This window comes from Chiloscyllium punctatum, chromosome 38 (assembly GCF_047496795.1).
Source record: "Chiloscyllium punctatum isolate Juve2018m chromosome 38, sChiPun1.3, whole genome shotgun sequence".
In the NCBI taxonomy this organism is placed as follows: domain Eukaryota; kingdom Metazoa; phylum Chordata; class Chondrichthyes; order Orectolobiformes; family Hemiscylliidae; genus Chiloscyllium; species Chiloscyllium punctatum.
The window spans coordinates 3,096,713-3,120,874 of NC_092776.1; the positions used below are offsets into that span (position 1 = coordinate 3,096,713).

Here is a 24,162-nt window from a genome sequence, read left to right on the forward strand (position 1 = left end):
AGGGCCCTGGTGAGACCACACCTGGAGTACTGTGTGCAGTTCTGGTCTCCAAATTTGAGGAAAGACATTCTGGCTATTGAGGGAGTGCAGCGTAGATTCACAAGGTCAATTCCTGGAATGGCGGGACTACCTTACACTGAAAGACTGGAGCGATTGGCTTGTATACCCTTGAGTTTAGAAGACTGAGAAGGGATCTGATTGAGACATATAAGATTATTAAAGGATTGGACACTCTGGAGGCAGGAAACATGTTTCTGCTGATGGGTGAGTGCCGAACCAGAGGACACAGCTTAATGGGGTAGACCATTTAGGACAGAGATGAGGAGAAACTTCTTCACCCAGAGAGTGGTGGCTGTGTGGAATGCTCTGCCCCAGAGGGCAGTGGAGGCTCAGTCTCTGGATTCATTTAAGAAAGTGTTGGATAGAGCTTTCAAGGATAGTGGAATCAAGGGTTATGGAGATAAGGCAGGAACAGGATACTGATTAAGGATGATCAGCCATGATCATATTGAATGGTGGTGCAGGCTTGAAGGGCAGAATGGCCTACTGCTGCACCTATTGTCTATTGTCTATTGTCTATTGACTGACTGCTACTCCTAACTCCAATCTTCCTAAATTCATATGCTGATCATTCCAGGGGTAAATTTGAAGAAGCTTACAAGAATAAACATGCTGATAGCTCTGTGTTATTAATTGAGATAGCTGGCTAACTAGCTTAACTGTTTTCACCAGCCATCTATCTCACTAATGTGATTGGCCACTCATTAGGTCAGGCAGTCATCATTTCCCAGACACTGATTGGCCCCCTGTGCTTTCAACATGGTGAGCAGGGAGCACATGCTTAACACTGGCTGGAAAGACACTAACATCAAAGCCAAAATTGGTATGATATGTCCAACCTTATAACAAGCGTTTCATCCCTTTCATATACAAAGATGTGTAAATGGCTGTTTGTGGGAAGAGGAAGCCGTTAACACAATTATCATTTCCCCTGAATTCTCAATAAAACTGTCGGAGGCTTAACAGACAGCTCTTAAAGGAACTGTCTATAAGTTACAAATAATAAAGTAAATTTTTCATGTACCTTTCAAAAGAATATGCCTCACTATCACCTCCAAAATCTCCAGTTTCCCTCACAACATCCTTTTGGAGCTGGTTGCTCCTTTTCCTTGATTAATGCTTTGTGACCCGCTCTGTACATCTTGGAGGCCCAAACTCCATGTCTCACTGTCTAGCCACATGGCTGCATCTGAACTTCTAGATCCACTGTGGTCTTAGATGGTGAATTATAAATTGGTAAGATATCTCTGCGAGTTCAGGAGATGATAATTCTGTTTCCAAATTCATATTTAGTAACATGAAGTAATGAGTAAACAATGGACAATGTGTTTGGACATTAAATGGTCTGGGATTGTTTTTTTTTCACTTCTTTGCAGGCTGGCTACAAATCAAGTTGTTCTTCAGCCTATCCTTTGCACTGTGAAGTGGGAGACTTAGAATCGAAACAAGGCCTCCTTGATCTTGGAAAGAGACATTTGAAGAATGATGTATATTTGCCACTTTACGGAGATTTTGCTGGTAGGTTTATGCCAAAATGCAGGTGTGTATAAAATCTATTAGTGTGTGCATTCAGAGATTTGTTACTTGTCATTTTGTCATAAATAGTTTCCATGTGCAATATGAAAACATGCATTATATGATGTAACTGGTATGTAAGTACTTCTTGTTGATGGTGTGGAGAATAGAGAGGTTGAACTTCAAGTCCATAGTGCGATGAAAGTCTGAAACAGCTTCTGAGTGTTATACTGCCAGCAGCTTCCAGCATAATCCACGAGGTCCCGTGCTGCTGAGAGCACTCTCACAGGGATCCTGGACAATATCAGTGCTGCTGAGAGCACTCTCGCAGGGATCCTGGACAATATCAGTGCTGCTGAGAGCACTCTCGCAGGGATCCTGGACAATATCAGTGCTGCTGAGAGCACTCTCGCAGGGATCCTGGACAATATCAGTGCTGCTGAGAGCACTCTCGCAGGGATCCTGGACAATATCAGTGCTGCTGAGAGCACTCTCGCAGGGATCCTGGACAATATCAGTGCTGCTGAGAGCACTCTCGCAGGGATCCTGGACAATATCAGTGCTGCTGAGAGCACTCTCGCAGGGATCCTGGACAATATCAGTGCTGCTGAGAGCACTCTCGCAGGGATCCTGGACAATATCAGTGCTGCTGAGAGCACTCTCGCAGGGATCCTGGACAATATCAGTGATGCTGAGAGCACTCTCGCAGGGATCCTGGACAATATCAGTGCTGCTGAGAGCACTCTCGCAGGGATCCTGGACAATATCAGTGCTGCTGAGAGCACTCTCGCAGGGATCCTGGACAATATCAGTGCTGCTGAGAGCACTCTCGCAGGGATCCTGGACAATATCAGTGCTGCTGAGAGCACTCTCGCAGGGATCCTGGACAATATCAGTGCTGCTGAGAGCACTCTCGCAGGGATCCTGGACAATATCAGTGCTGCTGAGAGCACTCTCGCAGGGATCCTGGACAATATCAGTGCTGCTGAGAGCACTCTCGCAGGGATCCTGGACAATATCAGTGCTGCTGAGAGCACTCTCGCAGGGATCCTGGACAATATCAGTGCTGGCATCGGGGCGATTTTCCTACCACAGCTGAGTAGTTGCAGGTGTATGGAAACAACAAGAAGTGGATGTGAGGCTGGCCACTTTGACAGGCAAATGACAGTGAGACAGAATAACTGTATATTTGACGGGAACGCTGAGTACTTGATGACTGAACGAGGTGCATTGAGCAATTTGAGAACCTGGTCGAACAATAAGTCATACAGATGGGAGCAGCTTTCTTAGGGTGAGAATTCGAAAAAAATGAGTATATTCCACCTCAACTCAGTTTTAAATAGCTTGCCTGGAATTATGTCTCTTGTTTCTAATGTCAGCAGCTCAGGGATAAATCCTGTCTATTTACTGCCCTGTGATTCTCTAAGAATTTAGTGCCACCCTGCATTCTTCAAAACTGTTGGGAATATAGGACCATTGCCAAGTAGCAAAAACCCAAACCTGAGACCGCAATTTCCCCCCAGACGTGATCGACGATACTCTCCACCGCATCTCCTCCACTTCCCGCTCCTCTGCCCTTGAGCCCCGCCCCTCCAATCGCCACCAGGACAGAACCCTACTGGTCCTCACCTACCATCCCACCAACCTCCATATGCATCGTATCATCCGACATCATTTCCGCCACCTCCAAACAGACCCCACGACCAGGGATATATTTCCCTCCCCTCCCCTATCAGCATTCCGAAAAGACCACTCCCCCCGTGACTCCCTTGTCAGGTCCACACCCCCACCAACCCAACCTCCACTCCTGGCACCTTCCCCTGCAACCGCAAAAAATGCAAAACTTGCGCCCACACCTCCCCCTTTACTTCCCTCCAAGGCCCCAGGGGATCCTTCCATATCCACCACAAATTCACCTGCACCTCCACACACATCATTTACTGCATCCGCTGCACCCAATGTGGCCTCCTCTATATTGGGGAGACAGGCCGCCTACTTGCGGAACGTTTCAGAGAACACCTCTGGGACACCCGGACCAACCAACCCAACCACCCCGTTGCTCAACACTTCAACTCCCCCTCCCACTCCATCAAGGATATGCAGGTCCTTGGACTCCTCCATTGCCAGACCATAGCAACACGACAACTGGAGGAAGAGCGCCTCATCTTCCGTCTAGGAACCCTCCAACCACAAGGGATGAACTCAGATTTCTCCAGTTTCCTCATTTCCCCTCCCCCCACCTTGTCTCAGTCCCAACTCACAAACTCAGCACCACCTTCCTAACCTGCAATCTTCTTCCTGACCTCTCTGCCCCCACCCCCACTCCGGCCTATCACCCTCACCTTAACCTCCTTCCACCTATCGCATTTCCAATGCCCCTCCCCCAAGTCCCTCCTCCCTACCTTTTATCTTAGCCTGCTGGGCACACTTTCCTCATTCCTGAAGAAGGGCCCATGCCCAAAACGTCGATTCTCCTGCTCCTTGGATGCTGCCTGACCTGCTGCGCTTTTCACGCAACACATTTTCAGCTACATGTGACTCTAGACCCACATCAATGTGGTCGCCCTCTGGGTAATAGAGGCTGCCTAGCCAGTGCCACCTCATTCCATGAATATGAATCAAACAACTGCTTTGCTAACCTGTCATACCAGCTTTTTTACATAATTGTAACATGGCAGTTTTGTGCATAAACACCCATCAGGGTTTTCTGTTCTTAAATGGTGCTACTCAGCCTCTCTTCTTTTTCCTGATCCCTCCTACCAAAGAGCATTGTTTCACTAGGCCTGCTTTAAATTCCATCGGGCATGTGTTTAGCCCTTTTGGAGTCTGTCACTATATTTCACTATGTTTAATACACTTGAAAGTTTTGAATTATCTGCAATTTTTAAACTCATGATGTGTTCCCCCAAACCCAAATCAATAACATAGATAAATAAAAGCAGTAGACACATTAGTAAGCACCCCTGCGCCCTCCAGGCCAATTCTCCTCAATTCTCCATCTCCTATACTTCAGCCAGTCTGGCATTCGTACTGCCTTTGCTCATGACTTCACTTTTTTGCTCACAAGACTCATATGACTAACTTTCACCATTTGCAAGTTTACTTACACAACATCAACCACAGTGCTCATGTGTACCACCTTAGTTTTGTCATCAAGAACTTACTCAGACCTAATTTCCCTTAACAAAGTCATGCTGACTCTCCTATTTTAATCTACGCTTGTTTAAGGGGCAATTTTCTCCCAGATTAATGTTTCTAAAAGTCTTTTAACAGAACTAAACATAAATCCATTGGCCTTTTATTTATATTCAATTCACTGACCTATAGTTAATGTTAAATCCACTGGTCTGTTACTGATGATAAATTCATTGGTTTATAACTCATGTTGAGGAAAAGGTGAGGACTGCAAATGCTGGAGATCAGAGTCGAGAGTGTGGTTCTGGAAAAGCACAGCAGATCCGGCAGCATCTGAGGAACAGGAGAGTCAACGTTTCAGGCATAGGCCCTTCATCAGGAATAGGGCCTCATTCCTGATGAAGGGCTTTTGCCGGAAATGTCAACTCTCCTGCTCCTTGGATGCAGCCTGACCTGCTATGCTTTTCCAGCACCACACTCTCGACTATAATTGATGTTGAATCTACTGGCTTATAATTGTTGTTAAAAACAAAGGCCTACCATTGATGTTAAATCCACTGGCCTGTTATTGAAGTTAAATTCACTGGCCAATTCACTGGCCTATGGTAAATATTCAGCATGGAGTCCAGTTACAAGTGGAGTTCCGCAGGGATCAGTTCTGGGTCCTCTGCTGTTTGTAATTTTTATTAATGACTTAGAGGAGGGAGTCGAAGGGTGGGTCAGTAAATTTGCAGATGATACAAAGATAGGTGGAGTTGTGGACAGTGAGGAGGGCTGTTGTCGGCTGCAGAGGGACTTAGATAGGATGCAGAGCTGGGCTGAGGAGTGGCAGATGGAGTTCAACCCTGCCAAGTGTGAGGTTGTCCATTTTGGAAGAACAATTAAGAATGCGGAATACAGGGTTAATGGTAGGGTTCTTGGTCAGGTGGAGGAACAGAGGGATCTTGGGGTCTATGTACATAGATCTTTGAAGGTTGCCACTCAGGTGGATAGAGTTTGTAAGAAGGCCTATGGAGTATTATCGTTCATTAGCAGAGGGATTGAATTCAAGAGTCGTGAGGTGATGTTGCAGCTGTACAGGACTTTGGTTAGGCCACATTTGGAGTACTGTGTGCAGTTCTGGTCGCCTCACTTTAGGAAAGATGTGGAAGCTTTGGAGAGGGTGCAGAGAAGATTTACCAGGATGTTGCCTGGAATGGAGAGTAGGTCGTACGAGGATAGGTTGAGAGTTCTCGGCCTTTTCTCGTTGGAACGGCGAAGGATGAGGGGTGACTTGATAGAGGTTTATAAGATGATCAGCGGAATAGATAGAGTAGACAGTCAGAAACTTTTTCCCCGGGTACAACAGAGTGTTACAAGGGGACATAAATTTAAGGTGAAGGGTGGAAGGTATAGGGGAGATGTCAGGGGTGGGTTCTTTACCCAGAGAGTGGTGGGGGCATGGAATGCGCTGCCCGAGGGAGTGGTAGAGTCAGATTCATTGGCGACCTTTAAGCGGCATTTGGATAGGTACATGGATAGGATAGAAGTTCGGCACAACATCGTGGGCCGAAGGGCCTGTTCTGTGCTGTATTGTTCTATGTTCTATGTTCAATTATTGTTGTTGAATCAACTGTACATTATTGATGTTAAATCCACTGGTCTTTATTTTGTGTTAAATCCACATGCATTTTATACGTTTTTAAACAAATAATTCCTGTATATAAAGAGTTTGAAATTCTATTAAAACACCAATTGTCTGTCAATATATATTTAATTTGTTGATTTTTTTTATTTGTTACAGAGCTAATGTAAAAAAAATTATGCATGGAATCCTTCTGTTAAGGTTATCCAGAAATTCTTTTGTTTTGTGTTTCTGGGTCTCTACAGGAGATTGTTTAATTTTATATAGCTATACATTAAGGTTATTTCCCATTCAGATTTCCACATGACTCAGAGCACATTAATGGCACCATATGCAGTTCCAAAGTTCTTCACAACTTGTCTTCTGTATTTGATGAATTCTTTGAGTTGCTTGCCACTGAAGCTCCAATCCATCAAAGTTCCCAGGTGATGTTTGTTACTAAAATGGCACACACCATATCTCCTTAGTTTGATCATGACGGTCTAGGTGGCAGTGTCTTAAAAGATACTTTTATCCAATCACTTAAATGAACTTTGTTGCGCTGGTAAAACTGCAGCTGTAGAATTTTCCAAATCATATTCCCTGCTCTAATCCTGTCTTCACCTTTATGTCCTTTATAACTGTATAACTATAACAGCCACCGCTGCATGTACATCTGCCTTTACTTGGCCCATATATTATTACATTTCAAGTGCTCATCCAAGTCCTTTTTAAAGGTTGTGATTTTTCCTGCCTCAACTACCCTCTCAAACTGTGTATTCCAGATCCTCACCACCCTCTGGGTGAAAAAATGTTTCCTCAAATCCCCTTGAAACCTCCTTGTTAATGACACTTCGACTAAGGGGAACAGCTGCCTGTCCTTGTCCCTCATAACCTTATATCCTTCCATCAGACCCCCTCTCAGCCAGCACCTACCCATGTTCTCTTCATTGCTAAACTGCTCTATCCCTGGCAGCATCCCGGTGAATCTCCTCTGCACCCCCTTCAGTGCAATCATATCCTTCCTATAGAGTGGACACCAGATTGACGCACATTCACCAGCTGTGGCCTAAGCAAAGTTCTGTACAGCTCCGACATCACCTCTGACCAAAACAAAACCCTGAAGGAGGGTTCTGCAGAAGGGTGAAAAGTGAGGACTGCAGATGCTGGAGATCAGAGCTGAAAATGTGTTGCTGGAAAAGCACAGCAGGTCAGGCAGCATCCAAGGAGCAGGAGAATCGACGTTTCGGGCATGAGCCCTTCTTTAGGAAGGTTCCTGAGGAAGGGCTCATGCCCAGAACGTCGATTCTCCTGCTCCTTGGGTGCTGCCTGACCTGCTGCGCTTCTGCAGAAAGGTCACTGGATCCAAAACAAGAACTCTGCTTCTCTCTTCACAAATGATGCCAGATCTGCTGAGTTTTTTCTGCAATTTTTGTTTTTGTTTCCAACATAACCTTCCTGCTCTTTAACCTAAGCAATGGCTGATAAATCTGACGTGAAGATGCTGGTGTTGGACTGGGGCGGACAAAATCAGAAATCACATGATATCAGGTTACAATCCATCATTTTTATCATCAAATTCACTACTATTATAGGGACACTTGCCTTATCAGACATAATCAGATGTCACATGACATCAGGTTATAGTCCAACAGGTTTATTTCAAATAAAAAACTTTCAAAGTGCTGCTCCTTCGTCAGGAGAGGTGAAGGATTGTGTTTTCAAATAAACCTGTTGGACTATAACCTGGTCTGAAAATATGTTGCTGGAAAAGTGCAGCAGGTCAGGCAGCATCCAAGGAGCAGGAAAATCGATGTTTCGGGCATGAGCCCTTCTTCAGAATGAGGAAAGTGTTTTCCTCACTTTCTCCTCGAGGACTATAACCTGGTGTCATGTGACTTCTGATTATATCTGATAAAGCAAGTGTCCCTTTAATAGTAGTGAATTTGATGATAAAAATGATCAGATCGACATGACTACATGAGTCAAGATTAGAGTGGTGCTGGAAAAGCACAGAAGGTCAGGCAGCATCTGAGGAGCAGGAAAATTGATGTTTCGGGCAAAAGCCCTTCATCAGGAATAATATCCAGCATCTGCAATACCCACTTTCGCCCAACATTCGTACATTACCAGTGAAGGCTTAAGCTGCATGTGAAAATTCCTAAATCAGCTAAAACATTTCTGAAAAGTACCAACTAGTACCTTTTTACAAACTCTTTTTCCTTCTCATGGAGCTATCTGCCATTGAATGGAACACTGACATTAAAGGCAAAAGTTCAAAACCTTTACTTGCTGAACCAACGTTGCTTCCAAATGATGCTTACCTTCCTACTAAAATTAATTACCTGTTTGAATGAAAGGAGAAAAATATAGAAATGAACATTGAATCAGAATGAAAATGTTAAATAAAACAGAAAACACTGCAAATACACAACAGATCAGACAGTATCTGTGGAGGGAGAAAAGTCTTTGACCTGAGAGCTTAGTTCTGTTTCTCTTTCCCCAAATAACTAACTGACCTGCTGAGCTCTTGCAGCATGTTCTGTTTTTTTTAAATTTCAGATTATCAGCATCTCCACTGTCTTGCTTTTGAGAATATGTTATAACTGGTTTCTTCATTTCTAGTTGTGGGCAGATCAGTGGTGATTCACAGTGAAGGGCCAAATAAAACTTTAATGGATTGCACTGACATTGTGGCTGATTCTCCAACAAAATCACTTGTTTTTCCAAAAGTGGACCCATTCAACAGGTAAGCATTGGTCTAAAATCAAAAGGTTAGACTAAGTGGGTACCTGGGTATATATAATATAAAATAGCATTAACAGCATAGAAATGTACCATTTGGTTCAGTTGTTCAGCTTCCACTCAAGCTGCTCTCAACTTCTTCATTTAACCCCATTGACATCAGTTTCTATTAATTTTTGCCCCATTTGTTCATTTAACTTCGCCTTAGGTGCCGGTCTTGAAGCAACCTCAACTACTTGATTCCATTCTTCGGATAACAAAAGTTTCTTATGAATTTCTTGTTGAATGTATTGGTCACTGACCTATATTTATGGTTTATTGCTCTCTTTCTGTCCCCACTAATGGAGACATCTTGTCAATGTCTACTTATCAAACCCTTTGTTAATCTTGAAGGTCTCTGTCAGGTCACATCATAACGCACAGCTTATTCACTCTTTCCTAAGCACTCTAACCTCTCACTTCTATAATATCATTCTCATGAATAGCTTTTGCACCTACTTAAGTGTCACCATGACCTTTTTACAATATGGAGACCAGAACTGTTTGTGGTACTCCATGGTACTCCATGTAAGCAAGGTTCCTCACAAATTCAGCATAACTTCCCCAATATTCTGTTTGCCTTTTGATTTTGGCTTACTTAACCTGCGACACTACTTCTAATGATTTGCCTCTAAATATCCTCAAGCACCTGCGGTCCTCAATCTTTTATAGATACTTATTTCTTAATCTTCCTACCAAAATGTACGGTCTCTCACATACCTTTTTACTAAAGTAAATTTTCCAACAGCATACTCATTTTATTAGTTTATTAATATCTTCCTGTACTTTGTTACAGTCCTTCTCTCTTAATTTAGTTTGTCCACAAATTTTGAGATAATGCTTTGTATTCCTGAGTCCAAATGATTTTGAAATAACAGTAGTTGAGCACCAATCCTGGTGGAATACCAGTTCCTTTCTTTCATAAGTATCTATCTTTAATTCCTACACTCTCTTCTGGTACTTGTTTTGCAATACAATATGTTCTCATCTGAGGCATAAGTGTACTATCGATCAAACCCACAACTAATTCCATTGAGAAGGACAAGGGCAACAGATACATGGCAACACCACCCCCTGCAAACCCCCCCCTCCAAGCCACTCACCATCTTGACTTGGAAATATACTGCTGTTCCCTTCAGTGTCAGTGGCCAAAGTCCTGGAATTTTCTCCTTAAGAGCATTGTGAGTCTACCCACAGGGCATGAACTGCAGCGGTTCAAGAAAGGAGCTCCACAGTACCTTCACACGGGCAACTGGGGATGGGCAAGAATTGCTGGCCCAGCAACCCCCACATCCTATTAGTGAATGGGAAAAAAAGCCTGTTGGAAATCCAAATGTGTTACACCAATCTCATTACGTTATTCACTGCTTTGTTACTGGCTGACCATGATCTTTTCTAAAACCTATGCTTTATTGTAATTTCCATTCCTAGATTTTTAGATTTAGATTTCCAGAGAGTGGAAGGAATTTAGAATGCCCAGTACAAGAAGTTAAAAATCACCCAACACCAGGTTATAGTCCTACAGGTTTATTTAGAAGCACTAGCTTTTGGAGTGCTGCTCCTTCATCAGGTGGTAGTGGAGTATATACTGTGTGATTTTTAACTTTGTACACCCAGTCCAACATTGGATCCTCCGAATCATGACCACAAGAAGTAGTTGAGACTGCTTCAAGGTAGTTCATTCAGGGATGAGGGCTTCACTAACTGGTCAGCATTTATTATCCATCCCTAATTAATGAAGAAGGTTCTGGTAAGCTGCCTTCTTGAACTGCTTCAGTCCAGTTGAGGTAAGTACACTCACAGTACTGTTAGAAAGGGAGTCCCAGGATTTTGACTCAGTGACACTGAAGGAATGGCAATATATTTCCCAGTCAGAATGAGTGGTTTGGAAGGGAACTTGCAGGCGGTTGTGTTTCCATGTATCTGCTGACCTTGGCCTTCTAGCTGGATATGGTCGTGCGTTTGAAAAGTACTGGCCAAGGAGCCTTGGTGAACTTCTGCAGTCCATCTTTTAGATAATACACCCCACTGCTACTGAGCGCTGGTGGTAGCAGATGTGGTGCTAATCAAGCGGGCTGTTTTGTCCTGGATGGTGTCAAGCTTCTTGAATATAGTTGAAGCTGCACCCATCCAGGCCATTGGAGAATATTCAATCACACTCCTGACTTGTACCTTGGTGGACAGGTTTTGGGGAAGCAGGAGGTGAGTTATTTGCTGTTACTAGGATTCCTAACCTTTGATCTACTCTTGTGGTGAATCTAGTTCAGTTTCCAGTCAGTGGTAACTCCGAGGATGTGATAGTGGGCGATTCATTCAGTGATGTTAATGCCGTTGAACGTTATAGGGTGATGGTCAGATTCCAGCTTGACAGAAATGATAATTGCCTGGCACTTGTGTGGCATGAATGTTACTGTCCAGCTGTCAGACCCAACCTTGATATCACACAGGTCTTGCTACTTTTGGTTATGGACTGTTTTAGGACCTGAGGAGGTGATTAGATTCCCTTTACAGATTAGATTCCCTACAGTGTGGAAACAGGCCTTTCGGCCCAACCAGTCCACACTGACCCTCCGAAGAGTAACCCACCCAGACCCATTTCCCTCTGACTAAGGCACCTACCACTATGGCAATTTATCACGGCCAATTCACCTGACCTGCACATCTTCGGACTGTGGGAGGAAACCGGAGCACCCGGAGGAAACCCACGCAGACACAGGGAGAATGTGCAAACTCCACACAGACAGTCACCCGAGGTTGGAATCAAACCTGGGACCCTGGTGCTATGAGGTAGCAGTGCTAACCACTGAGCCACCCCAAAGGTAGTTTGGTATTGAACCAGAATTCAACTCTTTTGTCCATGTTTGAGCCAAGGCTGTAATGAAGTCAGGAGCTGAGTGGCCCTGGCAGAACACAAATTAGGCATCACAGAGAAGGTTATTGCTGAACGAGTGCTGCTTAATAGTACGATTGATGACACATTCCATCGCATTACTGATGATCGAGGGTAGGCTGATGGGACGGTAATTGGTCAGGTTGGATTGTCCTACTTTTTGTGTACAGGATATGCCTGAACAATTTTCCACATTATCGAATAGATGCTAGTGTTGTAGCTGTGCTGAGAATAACAAAGTGCTGGGAAAACTCAGCAGGTCTGGTGACAGACAGAGAGAGAAATGGAGATAATGTTTTGAGTTCAGTATGCCAAAATGAAAACAAGTAGTCCTGTCTTACAACTCGCACCTCAGTTTTAGGTACTGCTCCTGGTATGCTCTTCTGCGCTCTGCATTGAACCAGAGTTGGTCCCTGGCCTCATGTTAGGAGGTGAGTGTGGAATATACCAGGCCATAGGTTACAGATTGTGCTGGAGTACAGTTCTGCTGCTTTTGATGGCCCATAGCCCCTCATGGATACCCAGTGTTGAGTTGCTAGATTTGTTGGAAGTCTATCCCATTTCGCCCAAAGATAGTGCCGCACAACACAATGGAGCTTATTCTCAATATGAAGGTGGTCTTTGGTACAATGCCAGGGAAAATTACTGCAGATGCTGGAATCTGTACTGAAAATAACAATAGGTCAGGCAGCATCCATGCAGAGAGAGCAAGCTAACATTTCGAGTCGAGCTGTCTCTTCTTCAGAACTGATGTGAAGTGTGGAGGGAGCAACACTTATGCTATAGTTGGGGGGTGGGAGGGCAAGGTGGTGGAATGTCGAATGGTGGGGTAGTAAGGATGTTGATAGTTCAGATTAAGTAATCGGAATGTGAAAGCAATGAAGATGTTGACAGTGAAAGAGACGATCAAAATTCTTGTTGGGACCATCAACATCCTTTCTCCCTGATCATTCTACACTCAAGTTTCGCATTTGTTGTTTTTAATGCAGTGATCATGCTTACTCATACTGTCATGGAAGATACATCTGTGGTGATGAGAGGTCAGGTATGTTTTTTCCCTCTTGTTGGTTCCCTCACCACCTGCTGCAGATCTGGTCTATTAGCGATGTTCTTTACGACCCAACCAGTTCCATCAGTAATGCTGCTACTGAGCCACTCTTGGTGGTGGACCTTGAAATCCCCCAGAGTATATGGCCTTGAGACGGTGGTGTTGAGCTGCCTTCTTAAAAAGTTGCTCATTAAGTTAACTGAAATTCCTGGATTGTCCTATCTCCCTTTGAAACATACAAATTACAGTTGTTGTTTGCTGTTCCCCTTGCATTATTCCATTTGTTGAATGCTTTTTAAATATAGGTCATAGTGCCTTTGTTAAAAATCAGGGAACCAGTAACATGAATTGATAAAATACATTAGGACCAAGCTTTTCTAAGTTTGCTCAGTTTATCTTGCCCCTTTATATTTTCAATGCTTTTGTGTTTTCTTAGCTCTTCTAATGTCACAAATGAACTACATCACAAAGAATTCTCACATCTGTTTAAAATTGTAACTGAAAAATGTACTTATGGGTTCTTGCACATAAACCCTAGTTTAGAAAAGGAATATTTTGAAAATGGAAGGCAAATAAATCACCAATGACAAAATGTCTCAATTTACATGTCCTGGTGTGCCTTCCATTCTATTCTGGAGCTACATGTCCTGGTGTGCCTTCCATTCTATTCTGGAGCTACATGTCCTGGTGTGCCTTCCATTCTATTCTGGAGCTACATGTCCTGGTGTGCCTTCCATTCTATTCTGGAGCTACATGTCCTGGTGTGCCTTCCATTCTATTCTGGAGCTACATGTCCTGGTGTGCCTTCCATTCTATTCTGGAGCTACATGTCCACAGCTTTCCCTGTTCTTTTCTGACACTGACTACGCTCTAGTTCTGCATTGAACCTTGCTGTTGCTTCAAACCAGTCTTGGAGCGTTTGCTGGACCAAAGGGCAGCCTGCAATGTGACTTAGTAGATTTTGTTGTAGCAAGCAGATGATACTGTGATACTTTGTAGGAAAAACTGAAAAGGATGTAAATATTCAGCAGACGAGACAGTTACTGTGGAGAGAAAAACAAAGTTAATATTTCATTAACCTATTTATCTGAACTGTGTGGATCAAAATAGTGGTCATTTGACACTTTCATAATCCAATAACAATCTGAGATACAGGCTTATCATCATTATTATTACTCCTAAGTAACTCCAATCTAGTGCATCACCCATAATGGAAAATGAATTTTGTCATTTTTCCCATGGACAATTGCCAGTTAACTGGAGTCAAGCTTCCTTCTTTCATTATTTCTGATCATAGAAAGGGAAAAGCGACATAGGGAGAGATGGATATCAAGAAAGATAAGGTTATATATGCAAGTCTCCAAAAAGATCAGTGCTCTAAATCTCTCTGCCACCCTAAAAATCTTCAGCATGTATGAAAATGGCAGTACAAATATAATGAACAGTTCTTATAATGCTTTAGTTCCTTAATTAAAAGTTATGTTTTTTTTAGTGGTACTTCTGCTTTCTGTATGGTGAGAATATACCACATAGTACTTTCCCCACTTTCTATTCCTGAATTGTTTCTTAACAAAAGTAACAGTAAAAATAAAAAAGGGTTAAAAAAAGGTACTTGTAGTGGCACACCACTTCAATCAACTGCCAGTTTGACTTGGTTCCTGCAACAGGTTTAACATAATGTCAGTAAGTGGTAAGGCCAGTATTAAAGCAGATGGTTTTTGTTGCAATGGAGATCTTTACACCACTGATTTTGTTCATTGCTGTTCAATTTTTATGAATGCTTATTAGCATATTAAATGTGTTTAACATCATCTGGTTTGGGATATTGAATAGTTTCACAAGTTGTGTGAACACCAATTTTTATTGAATAAGGAAAAACATCCCAGGGTGCTTTGCAGTCAGCATTCAGCCTGAAATGGATGCTGTTTTGGCCTGGAGTCAAAGTAGTTCGGTAAAGAGAGAGATTGGACACAGCAACGTAATGTTGGCTGAGTTGGAATATAGATTGCAGAAGATAAGAGGTCGATCAGGAAATTAAGAGAAGTTTCAGGATTTGATGAAAATAATAGCAATTTTTTTTACCAGTTAGTGATTTCCTTTGTAACTGATGCTAATCAGTTTATTTCATATTGTAAATGTATATTTATTTGGAGATCCTGAATGCTGGAAATTCTATTGATTGCAATCTTTAGTATTTTTAAGATACTTTTGAAATGCACACTAATATTATGTCTGAAATGTGGCATCTGATTTGTACACAGAAAGCTGTCACAAACAACCTATAATGCCCAGATAACCTTTCTTTTTGTGTTATAGGCTGAGGAATAAATATAAGCTAGAACAGTGTTGAGAATGCCTCTTCTTTGTTTCAAAACTATGGCTTGGAACCTTACTCAATCTGAAAGGGAAGGAATTTTTTAATGCTAACATCTTTCACCCTGTTAACGTGCATGATCATCTATACAAGTGATCATACATCTACCATTGCTATAAGAGAAGACAGGAAAAGGATCTCAAGGCTGTTTTAACTCTCCAAACCATAATCTACCCTTTACCAGAAAGAGGTGCACTATTTTCAGGAAAGACTTTAATACACCTGGTTTTGGGGATTTTGGTATGGATTTTGACTGTTTTGTGAACTGCATACAAAGTATACAATTTTAAAAAAAGGTTGACCTCCAGCTAATTTGCACAGGTGAGGATATCTTCGGTGAATGTCGAAGTTGTGTAAATTAAAAGCTTAAGAAAATTCTTCTGCTCACTCTTTAAAACTTTAATGCTCCATTTTCAACAAGTCTATTATCATCGAATATAGTCTTAAGGAATGCCTGAGACCTAATGGAATTGGGGAATGGGTGATGGATAATTAATTGGTTCTATAAATATGAGAAGCTAGTAATTGAAATAATATGAAAGAGGCTTATATTCCCATCACCAACTCACACTTTGTTTCCACATGAACAGTCCTTGACTACAGTACTGCCTCAGATAGAGTGTCAGTATGGGTGAGCTGATTGGATCTAATTGGACCAGATTAACAGCCTGAAAAGGGGAACTCAAACTCTCCGATGTCCAGCTAGCTGACCTTGTTAGAATCAGTTTAGTAGTCAGTGGGGTCAGTTTTAGGGAGTGTGGCTAACAAATAAAACTCTCACATAAAAGTGTGAACTTGGTCTCTGTGTTTAAACATAGTTATCTTTTGCTGTACAATACTTTACACGGAATGTTTTTACATTCTATTTCTCTGGAGAAAATATTTTTGAACTTACTTATTGGTTCTATCTATAATTATTTTAAATTTGTTTTTGGGACCCATGGAGACAAGCTATTAATATTTATCTTATCATTTTGGAGTTTTTTTTGCTTTTTTAGTTGAAATAAAAAAAGCTTGCATATGAATTTAGATCCAGTCAATTTTTTTTATTGGAATCCCTCTTTCCCATATAATGCTGTTATGTGAAAGATTCCAGAAATGTTAGTTTAGTCCTAAGTTGCTGTGAATTCATAATTTAAATCATGGAATTCCCATAGTATGGAAACAGGCCTTAAGCCCAACAAGTCCATACCAACCCTCCAAAGAGCATCCCCCTACCATATCCCTGCATTTCCCATGGTTAATGTACCTAACTTACAGATCCCTGAACATTACAGGGCAATTTTCCATAGCCAATCCACCCATCCTGCACATCTTTGGACTGTGGGAGGAAATCCACACAGACACAATGTCCAAACTCCACACAGACAGTCATCCGAGGCTGGAATCGAACCCAGGTCGCTGGCTTTGTGGGACAGCAGTACTAAGCACTGAGCCAAAGCTCCTGGTAGTTTGGTAATTAAATTTGTTACATTATCACACTGAAATTCAAATGGGTTGCTCTTTCTAGATATGAATTCCGCAGGACTGTTGCTGATGCTCTTGAGATTTCTGTCTGGAGAGTGAACATATTACCAGGGGGCCCATCTGCAGCCACTGTAAAGGAATGCCAGAATATCACCTTCTACATGGCAGGTAAGTGTTCAAGCAGGTTTGATTGAACAATTGTGAGATTCCTGCTAGAAAAGAAAATATTCCAGCAGTGTCACAATGAATTTCCTGCTTTTTACTTCTGTTCACTGTTCTGTCAACTTCGGTTTAGTGTCTGAATTTACTTATTTCCCTCGTTCTTTTGAATGTTTTGCTAAATGCTAGGGACCACCTTATTATTAATTATTATTATTCAGCCTATAAACTAAAAGGATTTTACATAATATCAAATGCAGAAAATAACCATTTAAATGATTGGATCCAATGGGAAGGGAAGACCTTTGTTACAGGAATCTTTGCTGAAACTCTAAATCACCAGTATCATTCCTCATAAGTATTAAGCACAAGCTCAGCACCACCTTCTAGGTCAACTAGGGACAAACAATAAATGCTGACCCAGCCAGCAATATCCATGTCCTGTGGGAGAATAAGAAAAAGTTATTTTTAGTACATTTTCAGTATTATGAAGGAGGTGCATGTGAGAAGCAGCCCACATTTTCTGTAAGTGCTGAATGCTGGGTCATCTATGCAGTGGGGAATTTCACTCCCTATTGTATAACCTGCCCATTTTATATTTCAATTTGTAAAGGGAAGTTGGGTGTAATGTCAAAAGGGAAGACAGTCATTGTGCAGAAAATTAAAGTGAGTCCCACTCTTTTTATGCACCACCGATCATGAAGCTGATATTTGTGAGGCAGTGTATCAAAAACAGTGCAAACCTACAAACAACATTTTTATATGACACTCACTCAAAACAAATCCATGGTGGTTAACCATATAAGAAGAAAAATATCAAACAGCACCAACCACACTGAAGTATTAACCAACTCCACAGAACCGATTTGCACCTGCATCGGGCCAACCTGATTGGGAGCTTCTACATGTTCAGCTGCTTCTTTTAAATTTGCCAAAGCCCTCCCTGAAGAGCCTTGAAGAGCTCCAATGATTCTAAATGGCACATTGATGATGAACAGCAATTAATTAAATGAGCAACGTGCAGAGTTTGAGATTAATTATAGACCGAATTGATTGGGTTTCAAAAATCATGGACCGCATGATAAGCCTCAATTTAGTTACAACGTTGCCATAAATAGCTCAGGGTCACAATTGTAAACTGAATGGATGTGTTTGACAGAGTGGTCTGTGAATCTGTATTTCTCATATAGAGCAGTCTGTGCTTTGAACAATAACTGGAGGAAATACTTGTAAATTGCTGTCTCAGATGGAAGAATTGTTTGTTTTATGGGAAGAAGTGAGAGAGCAATGTTGCAGCTCCTTCACTTACTCAAGACTGACTAGACGTTATAGAGTTGTAGTGTCCTACAGCATGTAGGACCCTTTGGCCCAAATTGGTCCACGCCGACCAAAATGTCCATCAACACTAATCCCATTTCCCTGCATTTAGTCCATATCCTTCAAATCCTTTCCAATCCATGTATTTGTCCAAATGCCTTTGAAATGTTGTTAATTACCTACCTCACTCACTTCCGCTGGCAGCCATTCCATATGCGTCCCACCCTCTGTGTAAAACAGTTGTGCCTCAGGTTCCCTTTTATTCTTCCCCTCTAATCTTAAACCGATGCCCTCTAGTCCTCAATTCCCAACTCTGCGAAAAAGACTGAGTGCATTCACGCTATCGATGGCTCTCATGATCTTAAACTGCTCTCTAAGGTCCCCCCTCAGTCTCCTACATTTTAAAGAAAAAAGTCCTGGTTTGTCCAACCTCTCCCTATCACTCAGACCCTTGAGTCCTGGCAACATCCTTATACATTTCTTCTGCACTCTATCCAGTTTAATACATCCTTCCTATAGCAAGGTGACCAAAACTGAACACAACACTCCAAGTGTAGCCTCACTAATGTCCTGTATAACTGCAACATAACTTGCCAGCTTCTATACTCAATGCCCTGACTGATGAAGGCCAGTGTACCAAAAGCCTTCTTCATTGTCCTATCGACCTGTGACTCCACTTTCAGAGAACCATGATCCTGAATGTCAAGATCCCTCTGTTCCACTACACTCCTTAAGGCCCTACCATTCACCTTGACATTCCTACCTTGATTTAACTTTCCAAAATGCAAGACCTCACACTTATCTATATTAAACTCTATTTGTCATTTCTTGGCCCACTTCCCCAGCTGATCAAGGTCCTGCTGCAATTTCTGATAACCTTCCTCACTGTCCATGATACCACCGATTTTAGTGTCATCAGCAAACTTAAATGACTTGTACATTCTCATCAAAATCATTGATATAGATAAAAAAATTAATGGGCCCAGCATCAACTCCACTAGTCACAGGCCCCCAACCCAGCATGCATCCTTCCATTATTACACAAAGATTGGTGGAGTAGCAGAAAGCATAGGGGACTGTCAAAGAATACAAGGGAATACAGATAGACTGGAGAGTTAGGCGGAGAAGTGGCAGATAGATTTCAATCCAGGCAAATGTGAGGTGATGCATTTTGGGAAGTCTAATACCAGAGCAAATTATACAGTAAACGGAAGAGCCTTGGGAAAGCTGTTATATTCAATACCACATCCGATGAAGGCAAGCATACCATATGCCTTATTAACCACTCTATCCACCCGTGCAGCAACCTTCAGGGTACAATGGATCTGAACTCCCAGATCTCTCTGCTCATCAAATTTTCCCAAGGCTCTTCCGTTTACTGTATAATTCACTCTCGATTAGACTTCCCAAAATGCATCACCTCACATTTGTCGAGATTGAAAGCCATCTGCCACTTCTCCGCCCAACTCTCCAGTCTACCTATATCCTCCTGTATTCTTTGACAGTCCCTTATGCTTTCTGCTACGCCACCAATCTTTGTGTAATAATGGAAGGATGCATGCTGGGTTGTATATGACATCAACAGTTGTTCCTTCATCTATCAACTTGGTCACTTCCTCAAAGAACTCTATTAAGTTGGTAAGGCACGATCTTGGCCACACAAAATCATGTTGCCTATCACTGATAAGCCCATTCTTTTCTAAATATAAATAGATTTTATCCCTCAGTACCTTCTCCAGCAATGTTTCCACCACTGACATCAGCCTCACTGGTCTGTAGTTACCCGCAAGATCCCCACTACCCTTTGTGTACAGGGGACAACATGAGCAACCCTCCAGTCTTCCGGCGCCTCACCTGTATTTAAGGATGCTACAATGCTACATCAGGGCCCCAGCTGTTTCCTCTCCTGCCTCTCCCAGCAACCTGGGATAGATCTCATCTGGTCCTGGGGATTTGTCCACCTTCATAACTTCTAGCTTACCCAACATCTTCCCTACTTTTGTCAACATGATCCAGAGTTATCAAACTTCTCTCTCTAAATCTCAACATTCATCATGTCCCTCTCCTCAGTGAACACTGATGCAAAGTAATTATGCAGAATCTCACCCATTCTCTCAGGTTCAACACAACCTTTCTTCCTTATCCTTTAGTGGACCAACCCGTTCTCTAGTTACCCGATTGCTTCTTGTATAAGAATGAAAGGCTTTGGTATTCTCCTTAATTCTGCTCACTAAAGCCATTTCATGACTCCTTTTAGCCCGCTTGATTCCTCGTTTAAGACTGGTCCTACTCTTCCAATGTTCCTCCAGGGCCCGTTCTGTCCTTAGCTGCCTGGACCGTTTGTATGTTTCGCCTTTCCTCTTGGCTAGTCGTACGATTTCTCCTGTCATCCATGGTTCAAGAATCTTGCCTTTCCTATCCTTTGCCTTCAACAGGACATGCCTATCCTGCACTATCTTTAACCTATCTTTGAAAGCCTCCTACATATCAAATGTGGACTTGCCTTCAAATAGCTGTGTCCAATCTACATTTCTGAGCTCCTGTCTAATTTTGATATAATTCTCCTTGGCCCAGTTTAGTACTCTTCCCTTAGGACCACTCTCATCTTTGTCTACGAATATTCTAAAACTTACAGAATTGTGGTCATTGTTCCCAAAGAAATCCCCCACCGCAACTTCTACCGCCTGGCTTGGCTTGGCTCATTCCCCAGCACCAGATCCAATATGGCCCCTTCCCTCATTGGATTCTTGACATACTGCTCTAGAAAACTTTCCTGGATGCTTCTTACAAATTCTGTCCCATCCAGACTTCTGACACTAAGTGAATCCCAGTCAATGCTGGGAAAATTAAAATCTCCCCATCACCACCACCCTGTTGCCTCTACATCTTTCCATAATTTGTTTATGTATTTGTTCTTCTACCTCACGCTCATTATTGGGAGACCTGTAATACAGTCCCAACAATATAACTGCACCTTTCTTATTTCTCAGCTCCACCCATAATGCCTCACTGCTCAAGCCCTCCATAGTGTGCTCCTTTAGCACAACCGTGATATCATCCCTGACCAGCAATGCAACTGCTGGTCAGGGATGATGTCACGAAAAAGGAATGCTGGGTTGTGTTTGGTGAGGGATTATGTAGTGGTGTGTTACAGTTCATTGAGGCAGTCTAAATTGATGTTGAAAATGTGTTGCTGGAAAAGCGCAGCAGGTCAGGCAGCATCCAAGGAACAGGAGAATTGATGTTTGGGGCATCAGCCCTTCATAAGGAATGAGGGAAGTGTGCCCAGCAGGTTAAGGTAAAAGGTAGGGAGGAGGGACTTGGGGGAGGGGTGTTGGGATTGCGATAGGTGGAGGGAGGTCAAGGTGAAGGATTTTGTCTCAGTCAAATCCCTCGAACTCAGCACCGCCTTCCTAACCTGCAACCTTCTTCCTGACCTCTCCGCGCCCCCCACTCTGGCCTATCACCCTCACCTTAACCTCCTTCCACCTATCGCATTTCCAACGCCCCTCCCCCAAGTCCCTCCTCCCTACCTTTTACCTTAACCTGCTGGACACACTTTCCTCATTCCTTATGAAGGGCTGATGCCCGAAACGTCGATTCTCCTGTTCCTTGGATGCTGCCTGACCTGCTGCGCTTTTCCAGCAACACATTTTCAGCTCTGATCTCCAGCATCTGCAGTCCTCACTTTCTCCAGCTAAATTGATGTGGTAACATGCACTTAGACATGAGTGTTGTTGTCTGGAAGCCAGGATAGTTTTGGGAGATATACCAGCTTTCATTTGCTCACATGACTGACCAGCATTCTTCTGGATTAGTGGTGCTGGAAGAGCACAGCAGTTCAGGCAGCATCCAACAAGCAGCGAAATTGACGTTTCGGGCTAAAGGGCTTTTGCCCGAAACGTCGATTTCGCTGCTCGTTGGATGCTGCCTGAACTGTTGTGCTCTTCCAGCACCACTAATCCAAAATTTGGTTTCCAGCATCTGCAGTTATTGTTTTTACCTCGTTGATTTTGACCAGCATTCTTGCCTGGTCTTACTACCTGCCTTGGCATGCTTTGGTAAGATTTTACATTTAATCAACCTTTTTGCCCCTGTTATGAGCACATTAAGTCATCGAGTAGGACATGAGCTGGAGCTTCTGGCTGGCCATGACATCCTCCCCAGCTCATGGTATAGAGTTTTAAATTACGGCTGATGTGGACTGGTGGGATTTATAGAACATAGAACATTACATCGCAGTACAGGCCCTTCGTCCCTCGATGTTGCGCCGACAAGTCGTACCAATTTGAAGTCCATCTACCCAATACTATTCCATGTACGTCCATATGTTTGTCCAGTGACGACTTAAATGTACTTAAAGTTGGCGAATCTATTACCGTTGCAGGCAAAGCATTCCATACCCTTACTACGGAGTAAAGAAACTACCTCTGACATCTGTCCTATATCTATCACCCCTCAATTTAAAGCTATGCCCCCTCGTGCTCACCGTCACCATCTGAGGAAAAAGGCTCTCCCTGTCCACCCTATCGAACCCTCTGATTATCTTGTATGTCTCTATTAAGTCGCCTCTCAACCTTCTTCTCTCCAACAAAAACAGCCTCAAGTCCCTCAGCCTTTCCTCCTAAGATATTCCCTCCATACCAGGCAACATCCTAGTAAATCTCCTCTGCATCCTTTCCAAAGCTTCCACATCCTTCTTATAATGTGGTGACCCAGAACTGTACAGAATACTCCATGTGCGGCCGCACCAGAGTTTTGTACAGCTGTAGCATAACCTCATGGTTCCAGAATTCGATCCTTCTATTAATAAAAGCTAAAACACTGTATGCCTTCTTAATAACCCTGTCAACCTGGGTGGCAACTTTCAAGGATCTGTGTACATGGACACCGAGATCTTTCTGCTCATCTACACTCCCAAGAATCTTACCATTAGCCCAGTACTTTGCATTCCGGTTACTGCGACCAAAGTGAATCACCTCACACTTGTCCGCATTAAACTCCATTTGCCACCTCTCAGCCCAGCTCTGCAGCTTATCTATGTTTCTCTGTAACCTACAACATCCTTCGTCACTATCCACAACTCCACCGACCTTAGTGTCGTCTGCAAATTTACTAACCCACCCTTCTACGCCCTCGTCCAGGTCATTTATAAAAATGACGAACAGCAGTAGACCCAACACCGACCTTGCAGTACACCACTAGTAACTGGACTCCAGGATGAACATTTCCCATCAACCACCACCCTCTGTATTCTTTCAGCAAGCCAATTACTGATCCAAACTGCTACATTTTGACACATTTAAGAGAAAACAGTGAAGGGATCAGAGCAGAGGCACAGGAAAATCAATGGTCTTGGTCAAGGGCAGTCTTCACTAATAAATGAGCCAAAAGAAAGGTATTAGAGAAGTTCTAATGTGGAAAATTCAGTCAGTAGAACAGCTGTGAAATGATTAGCGGAATTGAGGGAAAACAAATAAAGTGGAGATTTGAAGGCCATCCATTCAGCAGGAACCATCAACGCTCAGTAGCAGCAGTGTGTACTATCAAAACGATGCCCTGCAGAAATTCACCAAGGCTCCTTAGATCATACCTTCCAAACCTACAACCACTCCCATCTCAAAGGACCTGCAAGTTCCCCTCCAAGCTGTGCTCTCAAAGCAGAAAAGAAATAAATAGCAACTGAAACGATCATTGTTCCACATGTCTTATGAAAAGACGAGCATGGTTGGAGCTTGGGAGAATTCCCATAGTGTTACCTGTGGACTGAAGGAAGTGAGTGGTCTAAAAGAGAAAGTCTTCAGGTTGGG

The 24,162-nt window shown here is 42.8% G+C and overlaps 1 protein-coding gene across 2 annotated transcripts in view; it reads left to right on the forward strand.

Moving 5' to 3' along the window:
- The window catches only part of cusr (Copper-only SOD repeat protein), a 262,102-nt gene that overhangs the window by 222,048 nt on the left and 15,892 nt on the right, over positions 1 to 24,162 (forward strand). For both annotated transcript variants that reach the window (XM_072557050.1, XM_072557052.1), the window contains 3 exons: positions 1,437 to 1,578; positions 8,939 to 9,062; positions 16,920 to 17,044. In XM_072557050.1, coding sequence (XP_072413151.1) covers positions 1,437 to 1,578; positions 8,939 to 9,062; positions 16,920 to 17,044 — 391 coding nt within the window. The remainder of the gene's footprint in view (positions 1 to 1,436; positions 1,579 to 8,938; positions 9,063 to 16,919; positions 17,045 to 24,162) is intronic.